Source organism: Pagrus major, chromosome 6 (genome assembly GCF_040436345.1).
Source record: "Pagrus major chromosome 6, Pma_NU_1.0".
NCBI lineage: Eukaryota > Metazoa > Chordata > Actinopteri > Spariformes > Sparidae > Pagrus > Pagrus major.
Genome location: NC_133220.1, coordinates 26,467,257 through 26,486,892, shown reverse-complemented (window position 1 = coordinate 26,486,892; position 19,636 = coordinate 26,467,257). Strand labels below are relative to the sequence as shown.

General features: G+C 38.5%; 1 protein-coding gene across 3 annotated transcripts in view; it reads right to left on the bottom strand.

Moving 5' to 3' along the window:
• The window catches only part of slc2a9l2 (solute carrier family 2 member 9, like 2), a 115,648-nt gene extending 97,097 nt beyond the window's left edge, over window positions 1–18,551 (bottom strand). The window contains exons 1-3 of one of the 3 annotated variants that reach the window (XM_073467806.1): window positions 18,415–18,551; window positions 7,376–7,464; window positions 1,416–1,517 (exon numbers count right to left, since the gene is read on the bottom strand). In XM_073467806.1, coding sequence (XP_073323907.1) covers window positions 1,416–1,517; window positions 7,376–7,447 — 174 coding nt within the window. In that variant the 5' untranslated portion in view covers window positions 7,448–7,464; window positions 18,415–18,551. Of the gene's footprint in view, window positions 1–1,415; window positions 1,518–7,375; window positions 7,465–11,310; window positions 11,373–15,946; window positions 15,965–18,414 lie in introns of those variants that run through there. The other 2 variants (XM_073467807.1, XM_073467804.1) reach the window with 2 other exon arrangements.
• Window positions 18,552–19,636: the final 1,085 nt, after the last annotated feature.

Genomic DNA, 19,636 nt, shown 5'->3' with positions numbered 1-19,636 from the left:
TTGAGTAAAACATTGTTGTTTAGGTTGGTTGCAAATTTCACTGATTATGTTATTATTTTGCATTATTTTGTCTACACAGCGTTCAGTAAAATGTCATGCATTTACAAACTTAAAATCAACAAGGACTTTATAATTGGTTGTGAAACAGTGTCAGTTAAAACTGACAACGCTATATGACCGACATGAGCAAATAAGAACCTCAGCGAAAAGATGGGTTGTTTTCTGTGTAGTTATTAAAATTATTCTGATTTATCTGGGTTGGATAAGAAAGAAAGAAAGAAAGAAAGAAAGAAAGAAAGAAAGAAAGAAACTGTAGGGCACAAAAACAAATTTTACTTTGTTTCACCATAGTCATATCGCACATAATAATCTTATATAACGTCATTTAGATACATTACCTAACCATGCATCCTGCAAACAATATTAAAATCTTTTGTCCATTTGCTTTATAATTGGTTGTGAAACAGTGTCAGTTAAAACTGACAACGCTATATGACCGACATGAGCAAATAAGAACCTCAGCGAAAAGATGGGTTGTTTTCTGTGTAGTTATTAAAATTATTCTGATTTATCTGGGTTGGATAAGAAAGAAAGAAAGAAAGAAAGAAAGAAAGAAAGAAAGAAAGAAAGAAAGAAAGAAAGAAAGAAAGAAAGAAAGAAAGAAACTGTAGGGCACAAAAACAAATTTTACTTTGTTTCACCATAGTCATATCGCACATAATAATCTTATATAACGTCATTTAGATACATTACCTAACCATGCATCCTGCAAACAATATTAAAATCTTTTGTCCATTTGCTTTCTAAACAAATGTAAACGCTGGCCAGATTAACCTCTTCAACCACAAGCTGGTGGTGCTCATACCGCTTTTGTCCACAGGAGCCGCCAGAATCAAAATTAAAAGTTCCTCATAGCGGCTTTAATATTAAACTTTTTAAGACTGATTCATTTTATAGTTCTTTCTATTTACATTGGAGCCATAGCTTCCCTTACATACTTTGATTTATGTTTTGAATGCAGACTTTTACATGTAGTGGAGCATTTTTACATTGTGGTATTAGTACATTTACTTATTTACACATCAGAATTCTTTTCACACCACTGTTCTGATGGATTTGCATGCAAACACTGTGAAACCAAGCCAGCAGTATTGTGGTAGGCAAACAGAAGATAAGTTTTTTCCCAAAAAGGCGTGTCCAGGAATGAAAGCACTTCATAATGAGGTTTAATATAATGATGACATTGTTTATAAACTTGTGAACAAATGAGAGGCGAAGCTAACTTCATTAACTCTGCTTCTGAAGCACCATCTTAGTGAATGTTTATTGATTCCTAGCAGTGTTAACAAAGGGAGAGAAATCAATGGTGGTTCTGTACAAGCAGTCCTACGAGACGATTTAAAAGTCTGACTCACCGAAGCAGGGGCGTTGACCACGGAGAGGTTGTAGCCGTAAATGAAAGAAGAGCCCAGGGCACCGAAGAAGGCTGCGCTCAACAGACAGGCTGTGATCGGCTCCTAACAAGAGAACACACAATAACAAACACACAGGTTCATTCATACTGGTCATGCAAACATACGAACAAGTACAGTAAGAGCATGTATGTGGCGTCACATTGATGTTGATCGATTTCAAGGTCAAACTAAAACCGAGGGGATTCAGGTATCTAGGCCAGGAAACTGGGTTATTTCCCTCACTTTGCCCCAGGTTGTGTCACTGCTTAAGCAACAAATATTACCAACACAGCGACAAGTTCATTGTCGTGTGTGTTCTGTTTGGCATTGAGGACAGGAGCAAAGATAGACCACTAGTACAAAATGATAGCTGCAGTTGTTATTCAAGGTCTCTCTGAAGAGTAAGACCTGAACTAAAGGTACAATAAATTGAAGCTATCATCAAGAATGTTGTGGAAAAAAAATGTGAAGGAGACACATAACGATCATGAGGAAAGAATGACTGGAATTACAAGACATAGGTTACTATTATCAAATGAAGGATTCTGTGTTTGAATAGCTAGTGCAGGTACAGTAATAAATCCTAAACAGTGTGCACCAGACAGAACAAAAGACCACAGTGGAGATTTTGTGATATCCTCAATACTGGAGGGGATGAAACCATAAAGTTTGTCCCACGAATGGCACAAGAGAAAAGGCCAGAATGTCATGAAATTCAGGCCTTAGGGAGAACGAATGAGCCAAAATTTGCTGGCACAGTGCCAATTAGATCATGAGATGTCCTCTGAGTGCAAATTTGACATTTAGGACAGAAGATGGTATTATTGGAGTGGGTCCATAGGAACATTGATCATACTCAAGCTGAATGAGTTGAATGAATGAATATTCTACCTAAAGTCCATGGCAATATAAACAGTGTTGTTGTATGCTGCTATGGACCAAACTACTGGACTAAATTATAGTCAACACCATCACCACCACTTAGCTTCTGCAACCAATAAGACAAAACTAACAAAGAATTTGTTCATGAAAAACGTACGACTTTCAGATTATTGGACTTGTAAAACAGACTTCCATCCAGATTTTAAAATGATGGTAAATTAATAGATAAATGTGATTATTCAAAGAGTTTTTCCTAATAGATTTTTTTAGCTATTCTAGCGACATAGCTCGAGGGATGGTAATGTCAGTCCGTCTGCTCCTGACTTTTGTGATCCCCGACATTTCCTCTATGGGCGTTGACACCCCATCTGTGAGTGTCTGAGACTGCTGGCCCTTGTTGACTGCTTATGGGCCAATTGCGCGTGTAGAAACAGCAGCAGAGCCCATCGGTGAGAGAAATCACTTTGATTGACTGTTCAGCTAGGCGAATCAGTGCACAAGAGGAGAAACAGAAAAGGGAAGAGAAAACCTTTTGAACCTGCGCTGTAATATCCAAGACTTCATCCATTTCATGCAATTCTTCTTTTTTTTTACATCTGTCTCCTCACCAGTGCCATGTGCAACTTTTTATCAGACATGTTCTCAATTAGAGGTGGTTACATTAGCGAGAGTGGTGTCAAAAAACACTAACTTAAAATAACAACGGTTTGAAAGTTAAATACAGACTACTGCCAACTGGTGGTATGGCGAGGTACTTCCTCTGACGCAGGAGCAGAACGTACAAGTTAGCTGGCTGTCTGCTCTAGTCTTTGCAGTTTGGTCAAGTGCACAGGCGACATGAGGAAATACAATATTGAGCCTCCATCAGCGTTCATTCACTGATGTTGTTTCGGCGTGTCTGGGCCCAAACACTACCAGCACATTGTCCTTTTTAGCTTTCAGTGGAATATCTCAACAACTATCGGATGGACTGCTATGAAATTTGGTCCAGACATTCATGTCCACCGCAGGATGACTCTTAGTCATGTTGCACTAAATTTGTATAATCATTAACGATCAAAGTATGATCGTAGTAGTATCGATGAGTTCACAGATTTTCTTTGATTTTAGGAAAAATGAAATAATGATGCAATTTTCTTTTCATTGCTCTAAAACATTATGTTAATATTTTGGAAAAAGTGGTGAGTTTTAAATTCCTGAAGGGAATTACTGCAGCCCCCCTGAATCATTCTTGATACATAAACTCTCCAGTATGAGTCTCACACACTGTTAAGTTTGAAGAGGACAAAGAACTTCTGTATGCACAGCATCAATCTAGACCGTACACTGACAGGCCACAGGCCGGAGCAAGAACCTGGAGGCACATAGGGATAAGATAGGGGTGATTAGAGGAAGAACAAGAAGTACAAGATAAAGGCAAAGGTAAGGATTACTGTAGAGCTCACAATAATTAGAACAGGATGTTATCAGCTTAAAAATGTAGTGGAGCATAAGAAGGTACACTTCATCCGAGGTGTCTCGACATTTCAGCGATAAGAGGTCTAATTGAATTTTACGTGCTAAATTAGGCACTTAAGGCTACAGGCAGGCTCTGTGTGGAGGTTTAGCATATGGCTGACACTGTATGGCCTATAAAATCTGATATGATCCATTCAATTTCTTCCTGTAAAAAAAGTAAATGGAACCACATCTGAATGAGAGGACTGAGTTAGCAGGTCGAGGCCAAACAGAGCAAAAGCAGGAGCTGAATGTGAAAGTGGAAAACATAGCTGCCTACCGTACATTCTGATAGTAATGTGTCTGTGTTTATTCCTTTCTAACAGTCTGCCAACAGTGAGAAATCTTAGAAAACAGCATCAGCAGTTAGTCTATAAAAAGTAGTTTTATGTGTTACATCAATGCTGCTTCTGCCCATGTATATTTATTCCTTTCAAAAGGTAATAGCTTTGATGATAGCATGCTTCCAATAAGTCCTTGTTATATGTGTCCCAGGAGAGCTTCTTTACTGCACTTGCTGCACATGATGATTTATTCCCAAGAGTCTGCTTGAAGCGTGATGATACACATTTTGAAAAACACATGATCGTGTCATCAGGAGGTTAGAGCACCAACAGGACGAGGTTATTTAAAGGTGCCGGTCTCAAAGATGAAAGAACAAGAACGGATAAAGCACTATAACATCAGATCATCAGCTAGGTACATTTCCTACCTGTTGAGGGGCAAGTTGTGCAAAAAAAACATTACTTTATGTGGAAATCTGTACACACTGATTGCTAAACCGAGCTCGCACATCAGAAGACTGACTGCATGTTTAAGACATCTGCACAATAGAACATAATAGAATGATAATCAGCCATTCAGAGACTTTAAATTAGACACGATACAATTAATTTTAATTAATCATGCACAAAGGATTTGCCACAGTAGTCTTCTTGGCTTGTGCTTTATCTCAGCGTATCATCTAACAGTTGTTGAATAAAAGCTCTCAAATACAGTCATTTAATGTGACATTGTCAAATACGGAAACAATACAACAACACAGTGGCGGACTCAGAATGCTTGAGTCGCTGGGGGAAAAAAATAGGGCACAAGCTGTGGGGCACCCTATAGGGCACTTCACCACATTTGTCCACTAGAAGGGCACCCTTGAGGGCACTTTATCATGTTTTATCTACCATTGGGGCATGCAAGAGGGCACTTCCCCCCGAGCCCGAGTGACACTATTTTTTTTTTTTACAGTTATTCTCGTACATTTTTTCTTTAGCTGTTAATGCACAAATCACTACACAGTTCACGTCCACATTTGTTTCACTTCGCTTAATAATGAACACAAGCACACATTTTAATTAACAAGACAAAAGTAATATCAAAGTTTATAGTATATTTAGCCCCCCTAAGTTTATTAATCCATGCTCATGGACTGCTTAACCAATGTTCTCCTCTGTGTGCCCAGTGTACAAATTGTTTTGCAATCTCTGCACATAGTTCAGAAACCCATGTACAGGGATTTCCACATCATTATTTTTTACCATGTGACCCTTTAGGGGCCCCATACAAGAGGTTCAGGAGGGAAGAAGTCCCTTTCCTTATTTGGAAACTTAAGAGAAATGAGGCAGTATTTGCTTTGTTCTAGGTCCACCTTTTGGATTTTGCTCAGTGTGTCCAGGGCAATAATGGACTTAATGCAAAAAACACCACAAAAGTACCCTCGAGGATGTGACTATGGGAGATAAAACAAGATGAGGTGCCATCTGTGGAGGCCCTAATGTCCAAAGAAAACAAGATAAAGTGCCCTTTCAAGTGGAGAAACTTTGTATTTATTTTTTTTTCCACATTCTTTTTTCTGCCCCTCAAATAGCCTGAGTCTGTCATTGCACACATTGGTCAGGGGATGAGCGTAGACAAGCCCATCTCATCACTGAGGAGAAAAAAAGGAAATGTTCCATACGGAAAATGTAAAATATATAAATTATTAAACATCTGATGGGATGAATAAAACAACAGAAATAAAAATGGAGATAAGAAGATAAAAGGGACAGTACAAAAAAATCATGTTTAATTCATTTTATGAACTGGTTGGAGATAACGGGAAAAAATGTTTTTGCAATCAATTAAACTGTAAATTATTTAACTTACTGTATTATTTATTCATGTATCCAATCATATCTTTCACACACTTGGTTTCTTACTCGTGACATTCGGCCCTTCTAAGGCTCCTCTTGGGGGAGGAAAATGTGTCCCTCTCACACCTCACGAAGGGTGCAACACACATTTCCTACATGTCAGCAGTTTGTGCACCCATGCATTCTATTCATCATACTTCTACTGAGGACGACAGGGATGAAACCAGTATATGAATATATGTTAATGATGCTCTTCGCGTTTATGGAAAATCCCCCCTTTAATTGCCTGAAAATGTGTTTGTCAGCATAAACACATAGTGAGCAAAAAACTTCAATAGAGTGATTTATTGAGATACTGGGCACCACCTTCACTGACATTACTACTTTATTGTTGTTGCTGAATCAAATCAATTATGTGTGGAATACAATGGGGCAGTACCGGAGCAGATGTAGCTGTATGGAAAGGTCTCCATTGGGACCTTACTGGTTTAGCTCAGTTCGAACCTGCAGTTCAAGACCGTACTTTGGAAAATTAGAAACCAGCAGGCTGTGTTATCTTTGACGAGAACCGTAATGCTTGTATAGCCAGTATGTGTGAGGGAATGGGGTCACATTTCACGAAAAGTCATCATTAAATAAAAATTTGAGACATTAGTGAATAAAGAAAAAAACAAGTTTCTTTCATGTGGTTTTCAACAATGATTTTATGTGTGTAGAGTATTAAAAACATCTCACTGTATTTGTATGTAGTATCAAGACTTTTCAATGTGGACGCATGTGCAAACAGATAATTCAATGTATTCATCAGAATATAACTTGGAGGCAGGATATTTGACACTTTAAGGGCCCTTTCAGACAGAGTCAGGCATTACGGCGAAAATGTCAGTCCTCCCATTCATTTAAAGGAGACATGTTATGCCCATTGTGAGGACATTATTTTATTTTGGGTTACTACTAGAATAGGTATACATGCTTTGGTGCTCAAAAAACACATCAGTTTTCTCATATTTTAGCTCCTGTCTCTTTAACATGACTTTCTGCGTGCTGCCGCATACACCTGGTGCCCTTTACAGTTTTTCCGCCCCTGCCCCTCAAACACCCTGAGTCCGCCACTTTACAGCGAAAACATACAGTATGTCAAAGGTGAAAACTTCATAACATCATCAGTACAGGTTTTTATAATGACAGAAGGATTTTAGATCACAGAACAAAAATGTGCGTTGTGTGTAAAGTACAAACCACCCTGGTTAATGTATATGATAAGCCAGCTACTGCCAATAACATGTTTAACAGCCTTGACCTGCAAAGTCCTGTGAGGACAGGACTGTCAATTGGTCAAACCAGTCCAATTTCACACACCACAAAAGATGTCATTTCAGGACATGCACTTGGCCATGGTGCTCTAACAACACTAACCTGCTCAATGCTCTTATTTCCAAAGTCGCTTATCTTGTGGTCAGCCGGGTTATCCTCCTGTGGCTTGCCCATGTTAATGTTTCAGCACCCTTAAATGACAAGTTCACATCAGGTTAGACATCTAGTTCATACAGAATAGCCACACAAAGACAAGACATGTTTCATGACAAAGAAGGGGGAAGTGGAGTTTATGAGTGAGCGAGACGTGCTGAGGAGGAAACAACAGTGCCTGAATGTGCTGACAGGCAATACGGGCACTAGTGCAAACACACAGGATTATAGATCACAGCTCGGTCACAAGTTTAGGATTTAAGCATAAGACAAAGGCAACACAGTCAAGTCAGTTTTCTAAAATGCAAAAAGCTTGACGCATTGGATATTTACCCAGTACTGTCTCACAGTATAGGACCCCACAATGGTGGTCAAATGTAATAGATAGCAAATTAAAAGCCTGAGTGTGACACCTAGTGGTTATAAGGGTAGCAACACTCAGAAAGTCAGAGACATCGTCCTAAAAAATGCTGAAATTGTATGAAATCTGGTGTTCTCCAAATTAGTGTCAATTTATACTAGGTGGTGCAAGGCATCGGATTGTGTGGTGTATTTCAAGCCAGAAGTCTGTGTTTTTGGAAAAAGAAAATTTTTAAATAGAGGTTTCAGGCTTCTTAACCAAAAGAAGATAACATTCAGGCATTTTACACAAAGTTGATTTGAGTCAGTGACCCCTAGTACTGCTGATCTAACACACGGTTAATATCATTTACAGCAATTAGTCAACGTCCAGAATGTAAACGAGTCCGGATTGGATGACTAGAATGAAAACCAGGAGGACCCTGAGTCCTGAGGAGCAGGATTAAAAACATTTGCTATTAAACAATTACTACATTTGACAACTCACTACAACTGTTTGATTAAACCACTCTTTGATTTTGGGTCAGCAACTCCCATTTCTAATCTGGATACTCAAGTTCAAATCAGTTCAATCCAAATCAGTCCAAACAGTTCATTCCTTTGTCTTTGCTACTGAAGCTCTATTATCGACATATTTAATATAAAGATCAAGAATGATTTCAAGCATTTACTTCCTGAGCTTGAAAGTTTATCCTTGACCTTTAAAGGTGCCGTATGTAGTTTTGGGGAAGACATTTTAATCAGAAGACAAAGATCTTCATTGAATGATTTTTTTATGCCTAAATCAACTGTCTTCATTTTCATGACTGAATAAACTGAATAAACAAACTGACCTTAAAGGACAACACAATTTCATACTGCTTCACTTTGTTTGTATGTGGCAGGCCCTGCCACTTTTTTTAGCTTTAAACAGTGTTCTGGGGACCTTATTTTCCTCTGAGAACAACTTGTTTATGCAAATGAATTTTTCTGAGTTTGTATTATTACCTCATTAATATTGTGAAAATGATTTCCTCTCCAAAACTACATAGTACCCCTTTAAAGTAGTTTGACTAAAGATCTTAACACAAAGTCAAATCATTACGTGATGAGGTTTGTGTGACCACTGGGCAAACCATAAGATGTCAGTCAAAAACTAGTAAGTGGAACCTGTGCCACATAAATTGGGTACATAAAATCCAATACTGTAAGTATTTGATCAGGCATGAGACAAAATGCACAATGTAACCTGAGAATATGATTGTGCATGAAAGTTTAACCTTATCTGACATATTGCAGAGTGGATGTGATGTGTTGCTGCAATGTTTGTTTAACTCGCAGAGGAAACTCTGCAACTGTTTGGTTATCGGGAGTGAATGATATTGACTTAATGTTAGCTCCCTTTCATCCCTGTAACCTGTCCTCAACCTTGATGATATTTGAAAGATTACCTCAATCGAAAGGCTTCAGAGGCCTGTGCCTTGCAGATGGATAACAAGCTTGAGGCTATAACCCGTGCTTTAGCGGGTCAGTGTTAACAAGCCATTTGTTAATTGTATTCCTTTCTCTATGCGTGCCAAAGGATGTTCTACTCACTTTCCACCGTAAATAAGCAGCAAACAAACACGACAACAGCAGGTGTACACCAAATTCTGCAGCGTACCAGGTTAACCCTATAGCCAATTTACTTAAAGATGCAATATGTAAGACTTGGCAAAGGCTTTGGCATGCAGGATGCCTTTCCTGGCCTAACCCTCATGTCATGGCATGTGTGTCCCCAATGGCTGAGAGGAACCTGGGATCAGTGTCCAAGGACACTTTGACATGTGGATAGGAGGTGAGGATCAAAGCGCCAGCCCTGTGATCAGCAAACAACCACACCTCCTGTGGCTCCAGAGGACTGTTTGTTTTTGTTTTGTTTTGTTTTTTGGACAGATTTTTGGTTTGCTCTTTAGGGAGAAAACAAAGAGAGAGTGTCATCCCACCACTGAAGGTCCCACACAAGACTAGAAACTGCAAACCTGCTCAAAGTGATGAACAGCTCCTCTGAATCATATACCAACACTGAACAACAACTAAATCTAAGTTATCACTGCAGCCTGATGCTCATGGACATTTGTTAAAACAGTATAGTAGTTACACAGATTAAGATTTGGCAAATGCATACAATATCACATATACAGTATGCACGTGTTATGTAATCAGTTGCATGAGATCAAAGTCATGTAATGCATAATCATTAATTTGGATGAGAGAAACTTGTAAACTGATAAGATGATAGTCATATTATATGGTACAGTATATTTTCACTTATAGTCAATAAATTATAATAAATGATTACACAACCCTACAATACAAACATTGTAAACATTGCACGTGATTGTAGGTTTACAAATCCGATATATATCACTGTGTATCTACTTCTTTCTAGTATTCCAGTGTAGAAGAAAATCATTTTGCAGTTTTAACTTTGCTGTTATATTTTCTTTGTATGATTTGGTGTCTTCCCTCCTACATAACAGTGAGCCAAAGGAATTTTTACATTGATTAACAGACAACTGATTAAAAGATCTCTAGTAAAACTTTGGTATATTGTGGAGACTTCATTGTGTGTCCCTTTGATTAAAAGAAACCTTTCATTAGTGCCCAGACCAGCCCTGGGAGAGTCACAACACAAGCCTCAGTCGCTCTTCCTTTTAGCCTTTCCACATTATAATAGTAATCTAATCAACACAAGTGATAAATTAGCCTTTATGCTTTTAGACAGTTGTGTATTGAGCATATGTAAATCAACCCAGACTTTGGAGCAGGGTCTCTAAGACGCCCACCCCCCTGTTGCTGAGTCCAAACCTATTGATCCTGTTACCTACATATCAGACTGACCAAAAAGTCGCTCTGGTCAGAGAGAACTTTCTCCCTGTTGTGAACTTCTGTCTCCACGGATCAGTGAATAAAACTCATCTGAACCAGCCACAGAATTGGATCTGTAACTCTCTGCCCAAACAATGCAAACAAGATCCAATAATTGTATAATTAAAGGTGGACTACAACACAATTTCATACTGTTTTACTTTGTTTATATGTGGCGGACCCTGCCACTTTTCTAGCTTCAAACAATGTTCTGGGGACCTCATGTTCCTCTGAGAACAGCTTGTTTATTCAGTTATGGAAAAGATAAATATTTCTGAGTTTGTATTTCTTCTCCAAAAGTACGTAGTGCCCCTTTAAAGTCATATTTATGCTTCACCACGTAAGTCTAACAATATATTTAAAAAAGCAAGCTGGTTGTAACAAAAGCCTTTCACTACAAAAGACCACAGTGTAACAGAAGATGATCACAAAGCCAATGAGCGCAATATCTAAGAAAATAGTGTGTCTGAGGAAGACAAAGTGTCAGCCCTCTAAATGAAACTCCTGACAGCTGAGAAAACTCACAGCCTATGCAGTGAAGGCTGTCCAGTAAAATACCAACAGACCATGACACTAAAGAATGTGTACATTTTATATCAAAACTGATTGAGAAGTATCGCTGTGGGCACACTTACCCAAGTACAGGCTGTGTATCCAATGACAACAGGAAGATCACTGACCCAACACTGACTAGACCTGACGTTGATAATAACGCTGAAAAATGATTAACTTTTTAATGAGTACCTCCCTCTCTCTCTGTCCCTGTCTCCCTCCCTTATGTCAACTTTACAGTCTGATGTCAGCTACACTGCAGGCAGGAGAAACATTAACTATGCGTTTTGTATATTTGATAACATTATTGTACTCATAAACATAAATGCATTACTATGAACCACAGCACCGAGGCCTTCACTGTCCACTTATAATCATCACTTAACAAGAGGTGAAAAACATCATGGACAATAGTCAGCAGTGATCAACTGGACTAGACTTCTTCTCCACATGCAGAGGTAATATTAATACCTATCAATAATATTAGAAGCAGGGACAATTTCTGGCAACAATCTCTGTAACTGTGTTTTGATATATGTAAATCTGTTGCTGTTTTTGTTGGCACATCATTTTTAAGTCTGTTTGTTGTTGTTGTTGTTTGGTTTGTCCTAGACTCCAGAGGTCCCAAAGCCTTTCTTTTTATTTACAGGAAAACCCCTCTCAGAGGCTAGGGGCATGGCATGCATCTGGACTACACAGACGTCCTCAGGTTGATGACATCAATGTGGGTTGGGTACCTTGATGTCTGATTATTTTTCAGCACCAAAAGAAGGTCAGAGACACTGGAAGAAAAGATCTCACCCTCTTTCATCAAGACTCCTACATCTCCTCTCTGAACCCCTCTCTCTCACAAATATACTTCCATGTTATTGTCTTTAGTCTAAGCATCAAATAACTTATAGTTTTTTGTAAGTATTTTTTATATTTATACCTATAGCCTACATGTAAGAATTGTACTTAATTATATGTACTGAAGTATTTCCATTTTATGCCACTCAACTTACATTCAGTCTTGTCTTGTGTCTTCTACTCTCATGTGATATTTAAGACATGTATTTTTGTGAACTACATATTTTTGCATATTTATATTATTATTGCAGCTACTACTAAATCTAATATTATCATTACATATCATTACATTACAATGCCTCTTTTCATTATACTGTATATCACTGACACTATGTGTGTGTGTGTGTGTGTGTGTGTGTGTGTGTGTATTAGTGTATAATATGTGATATCTGTGATATCTGTTTTGTATTTGTAATATTCTGCATATAAACGTGTTTCATTGTATTGTACATTAAATACTGCATAACATAAATACATACTATATTGTGGTTGAATAAAAGGTCTCTGAGAAAACACCTTTGTGCACTGAAAAGGTGGTGAGGAACCCAAAAAGGTTCCTCGAGGCTCCTCTACTTCTAAAAGCTCCAAACCTATATAGGGCAGCAAAATCACTCAAGTAGCGCAGCTAGCTGTGGAGCTAGGTGGCTCTTTAAGCTAACGGAGGTCTGCCTGCACTGCAGCCGCAGATGACGGGGGAGCTTACAAATGACTTCTTTAACCAAATAAAATTAGGTCAACTTACAAGTGTGCTTGTCTTTAAAGAGCATGTAGGTCATATTACACGTCCTGTAAGATTTGGCCTGCTGTTAATACTCTAATTCAAAACGTGCCAGACAAAGCTCTCACGCCGCTATTTTTTGGGACAGGTAGGAATCAAGGGGGCTCCCCGTAGAGTTCAGCAGGCGCCTGCCACGCACCAGCTAATCAAATAAAAAGAATATAGCTGCCGAACAGCCAATTAAAAAAATAGCATTGCTGTATCCGGGTGAGATTTAGATATTCCCGCTACAACAACGTTACATTCTGATTCCAACGACGACAATGACACATTGATTCAGACGCTCGCTGAAGTAGCTACAGAATAAGAAGAGGACAGCTGTCACATTGATTCACATCTGGCCTAAGTAGCTACAGGCTGATCGACGTGGGAGAAGACATATCCTATGAGTACAGTAAGTCATCTCATCATTTGATTTCCGTTGCTGGGGAAAATTGTGTCCAGGCAGCTGGTAATCAGTAATGTTAGCTAACAGTTTGACCAGAGTGTGTGAACTAGCCAGTTGAATCCCTGCTAATTTCAGCAGCTATTCTGACACTTGTTTTTTAGTCTTAGTTCAGGACCCATTATCACAAAGCTTTTCTCTTAGGCCACCACTAACTTCTAAATTGCACTAAAAGTTTTTAGTTTTTTGCAGTGGCACTGCTGAAGTGATTTATAAAAAAAAATCAATGACACCTTGCAGGAAAGTAACATCCCTTGGAGAAATTGTGTAGGTCTGTCTATTGATAATGCTCCTGTAAATACAGGTGCCAAAAATTCAATTGCAGCCAGAATGCTGAGGGAAAATGGCAGCATTTACATACATGGATGCCCCTGTCATATTATTCACAACACTGCAAACATGCAGGGCAGAAGTTTTTGGAAGTACCAGCTATTTTAAGTCTAAGTATGTCGCTTATTTCATTGACAGTAGTACAGGTGCATTACACCAGACTAAATATGTACTTTTAAGCACAACCTGTTTTTATTTACAGATGAGAAACAACCAAGGTTTAGAAGGCTGGTGGATGCATTTTCCAACCCCCTGACACAAGTCTACCTCCTCTTCTTTCAAGCAACGCTTCTAATGTTCTCCACACTGAACCTCCTCCTCCAGAGAGAAAGGTCTTCCATCTTCCAGTTCCATGGAGAGGTAAAATGCAAGGGTTGGGCTATCCTGCTGCCAAGTATGTCTGCTTATCTTTTCATTGGCTGATATGTCCTTTTTCAAGTAATACATGGAAATCTTTTATGAACTACAAATTTGCAGATGACGAAGTTCATCATGAAGCCGTCAGCACTACAGGGCTGACAAGTCATGACATCCTCTACAAGGACCCACTAAACCAACTCTAAGGTAATACTTTCAAGTCTCACATAAGGAGTTAACCCCTTACGCTCATTGACCTCAAATATACTTTTTGGGAAGATTGTTGTTATGAGTTGGGTGATATCTCTGATGTGATGGAAAAGGCATAAAATGTATGTAGGCATGCAATGTATATGTAGTCTATGGGTAAAATAGCATGCTTACATAGAGGAATACCTTCAACCACTTGCACTTATTGTGCATATCTTGCTGAATCTATGTGCACTTACTGTTTGTCTGTCTAGTTTTGAGTTAAAGTGCTGATTGCCAAGTCAAATTCCTGTGTGTCTACCTGATGCATTTGGCGAATAAAAAGTTTTGATTCTAAGATATTGTTTAAACCTGTAAGAGTTTAAACCTTACCTGTACTTAATTTGTTTTGTCTCTTTCTGTTCTCTGTCTGGTAGGAGAAAAGCTAAATGTTGGCTTCACCACCAGAGCTACCCTAAACAGGCTCCTTGAGGCTGGAGACATCACACCTCAGGAGGTGCAGCTATTCCAGCAGGCAGCGCTGGCGTTTCTGGTCAGGGCTGTGGAGTACAGAATCAACAAACTCCCCCTGAAGGAGGCCCTTCTGAAGCATGCTAAATTTGTTGACGTGCAGCAGAGGGCTGTGTGTGGGGTGTAAGATGCCCTATACTTCGTAGACAGGCAAGGGTTTCCACATTTTCCAGGATTTCAACATATTGAATACTTTGTTAAGTTTAATTTTGATCATGGTCACAAAACAAATGGTGCCCGAGACGAAAAGGTCCATAAAACTACACAAAAACTTTGTAATATTCCTCCATACTGCTCGTCCGCTACAATTCAAGTGTCCTGAAGTGGCGACATCCAGAGGTTACTCGAAACGACGTCATTTAGTACATTTTTTTAGCCTAAACAGTCACTATACTGTATTTGCCTGGAGGCACGCTCCTGCATGCACGCGAGCCCTCACAGCCGATTGCACTACGGAAGCTGCGCCGGATAAGATCAACGAGAGCTCACGATAGATACACACCAGTATTTACATCCTGCTGTGAGCGACACACAAACACAAGAGGGATCTGCCTGCACTAGTGATTTGAAACTTTGAAACTTACAGCTGGATGTAAATACCGGTGTGTATCTATCGCAAGTTCTCGTTGATCTTGTCTGTCTCTAAAGAGCAACTGAAAATCTTACTTTCACAGATCTTAAGCTGGTTAACTTCACACGCCAGATGTGACCCACGTGCAGGGAGTTTAAAACCAGCGTTCCCCAGCCTTGTGTCTAACATTTCAGAAGACCTTTCTCATAACATCTTAGGTTGAAACTGTTGAACATTAACTGTTCCCTCTGTGGACACTACTGTTATGTCAATGTTACGAGAACTTATGAAACACAAGGGTCTTGATGTTTGTGTATTGAGCACATTGACCTAAGCCAGGACAGACGGACCTCTGATAGGATCGATAAAGCATTTGCGTGATTCAATGAACCTAGTTGCCCCTTTCAATTACCAGGGCCTTGAATAATGATTAAAAGTGAAATAATACTATTCTACAGAGACAAATGTTTTGTTGCACCGAGCCTTCTTCTTCTTAATGCAGGTTAATCAGCAGTCAGACATGAGCAATGAGTAAACGTAAAGCAGTCCCGGTTCTTACCTTGAACAATGTATATATGATACATCATGCCATTGAGGAGTTGAAATTAAAAAGTTTTAAAGTGCTAACATACCGATACCATGCTGGAAGAGATGTCTTGTTTCTCCTACCATAAAGACAATGAAGAGTGCCCTTCCAGCTCATCCATGCTGTCTATTGTTCTGCTGCATTCCTTTAGCTCGGGTAAGCATGAACACTCCTTCATCCACACAACTGGCCAAAGTCCGGAAAAGACATCCCCCATCAGATGGAGTAACAACAGAATAGAGCTGTACTCTACCAGGTGTCGAGGTAACATACACCCAGCTGAAGTTAACCCATAGAAACACAGAGCACCACTTGCTAATTTCCTGATAAATGGAGTGACAGCGCCATGCCAGACACAGAGGAAGAGGTTCCCGCTACCACTGGAGCCATTGCAGAAACACTACAGCTTGTTACATAAAGGCATCACAAGAGCTTGAGCCTCAATCCTAAAAATACAATTTTTTTTAAAAACCTTACCTCAGGCAGCTTTTTCTCCCATCAATGGCTGCTTTATTCTCCCTTGGCTTCACATTATTTATATTGTTGAAACTACTGCCAAGCAACTATCTATACTACTTGCATATGAGACACATTTCCGCCATGTGTTAACTGCACAAAGGCGCGCCCACAGCATCATAAATACAGGGCAAAAACATGACATAGTTTTAGTTTCATAGCTGCAACACATGGTTGGAGGATTGAGCAACTGTGACCGTATGTGGTGTGCTTTGTGAACTGTGAACTGCCATGTGGGAAAGAGATATGAGCAATAATGAAACTCAGTCTGTAAGATGAACACCCCCTCTGGGACATCTTTTCCCAGCCCTGGAGTCTAGGTAACAGTAGTGTTAGGTTTCCCAGGGTGCAGATAGACATCCAGCCAGTGGGAAAAAGAAGCCACAGGCAAACTGTGCAAAACAGTCGAGATGACAAAAATCTTTCAGCATAGATTTACATCTGGATTTTAACCATGCACTGTGAACAAGTTTATGAACCATCTAAGAATGTTTGCTATTTGTCTGTATAACATATTTCCAAAATCTTCTGCTATCCATGTCTACAACGTGGTCTATTCCAGACTACATTATGACAGTTACAGATATTGTATCCTCTCTGTTCAAATGTGCACAGTGTACACTACTAAACACTATATTTCATTATCTGCAGCATGATAGTTTGCTGTCATAGCATACAACACTGTCCACTCCACTGTGTATTAAGCAGTGTTGGGTTATAACTGATCAGATGCAATCAGGATTACATAATAATAATGAATTAATAATAAGTATCAATAAATAAATGGTACATTTATAGTTAGTTAAACTTCAGTTAATAGTTATTTCACAACAAACAATTAAATGCTTTATAAACCATAAGTGATCGTTTATATAAAGCAACTGATGTTTATAATACTTTGTAAATGGTTTATAAATACTGTGTAGTGCTTCTATAAACATTATTTGGAGGGACGTCATAAAGTTGCACGGGATGTTTATAAATGTAAGTTTGTTAATAGTAAAATCACTACTGACCCAAGTCTAACTAACTATAAATGCATAATTTATTAATGACAGTTATTATAAAGTGCTGCCCCCAAAAACGAAGTAACTATAATCAGCCCAGATTACAAATGATGAAATGTGTAATAAGATTATAGTTACAAAAAAAGATAATTTGGGGAAGTCATATTTTGCAAGTGCAATATTTTCAATGTTTTATTTTGAAGCAATCCATCCATTTATTATGTATTGAAAAAATTCGCCATGTAATTTGCATTCACTATTTCAAAGTAATCTGATCCAACCCTGATATTAAGTATCACTACCCTCATGTCACATGGTCACTCCAACAACTTAACAGAGTTCTTTCCACAGCTCATGTCATTTTGTGTTATCTCTGACATCATGTTTTACTGCTGTAGTCCACAGCCCTTAAAACTGAAGTCAGCAGCTGTGTTAAACATTGACTTTCCCAGATTTTCCTTCTCTCTGTACCATCCAGTCACCACAGAGAACTATAAGTGCTGTTGTAACTCTCTGCAAACTAATTATTGCAAATGATTTGGGGAATTAAAGGCTTCCCAAATATGAACTTGATAGCAGGAACATTCATTCTGTAAAAATCAATAAAAGATTTTAAAAAACATCAACAACTCACCAAACACTCTCAAGACTCTCGCCGCATCCAAAATTGCAAATTCCAGAACCAAAAGTAAGTGCAGCCAGGCACGTAATTGAAAAGCCACCATAATCACATGAGAACTAGCTGGCTAACTTAATTTACTGGAACTGGACATGAACCTATGGTGGTTGGAGCCATAGTGAAGAGTGCTGCTACAGGAGGCAACCCTTTCATGTCCTGTTCAGCCATGAGGTCTAATAAACACTGTTCAATAAAACGCACAAGAGGATGATTTTCTGACTGCAGTTTTTAAAAAGCTGATATTGCTGAAGATATCTATCCCACAGTGACTGCATCACACCTAACATCAAGTACTCTCCTACAACACATTAACACTACAGAGCAACATGAATGTTTATGATCCTCTTACCTTTTTATCTCCTCAACAGGTTGCTCTGACGTTATTTATTCCATCATATGGTGTTTCAGGCAAATTGTTCACTTTTCTGCTGCTTCTTCTGATAGACTCACTGACGCAACATGTTACCATACTGCATATCCAGTAATTGTTTGACCCTCTTACCTGCGGTTCGCGTTGGGAGAACGGTATCTCTGGTTAACCATTATCACATTCAGCATACAGTGTCCATAAACACTGGAAGAAATACAACCCCTCTATTTTTCTTCTACCAAAATATTTCACTGACCTCCCACTTCTCTGAAACAGCAGGACTGGTAAAACTAGACTTGAGAATTCACTTGTTTTGCCCTTTCTTGTGTGTAACTCAAACTAAGTCAATTCTGTCAATAAAGAACCATGGATATTTAAGTGTTTCTCTTCTCTCTTGTCTGTATACTTGTGAGCATAAACCAAGTATTTGTTAGGTATGATGTTGTTAGGTATACTTGAATAAACCTCTATTTTGTGAAGGTATTCTACTTGTGAAAAATACAACAGAAACCAGAATCCACATTTCAGTGCTTCAAAGCTCGACCATGCACTGAGGGTGGTAAATAATGTCTCTAAAATTTATTTTGGATCTCTTTCTGGGAATTGGAATACTCCCACTGATAGAATGTAACTAAGTACATTTACTGAAGTACTGTACTTTTGTACCATTTTGTACTTCTTCTCCACTACGTTCTGGACGAAACATTGTACTCTTTACTCACTACATTTATTTTTGATAACTTTAATTACTAGTTATTTTTCAGATTGCATGCTGCATTAGAGCCAAAGTGATAATCATTCAGCCTATTGAACAATTTATCCTTAGTATATAGTTTATATACCTACATGCAATACACATATAATTTACTTTTACTTGTACCTTTGATACTTAAGTACATTTATTTCAAGGAAATTACTTTTGATATTTAAGTACATTCAATGTCAGATAAGACTTTTATTCAAGTATTCGTCCTTGACCTTCACTTTTACTATATTATATTACTAATTACTAAGTAATATTTTAACACGATATCTTTACTTTTACTCAAGTTTTTTGTGGACTATGAAACTTTACCTGTCTTCCATTGGCATGAGCATGGATAGAAAATGACTGAAATATAATTTTTTGTGAACCTATCCTTTAAATAAAGGGAAAGATGCTTTACTCCAACATCTAGCATATATTAAACTGAAATACCTT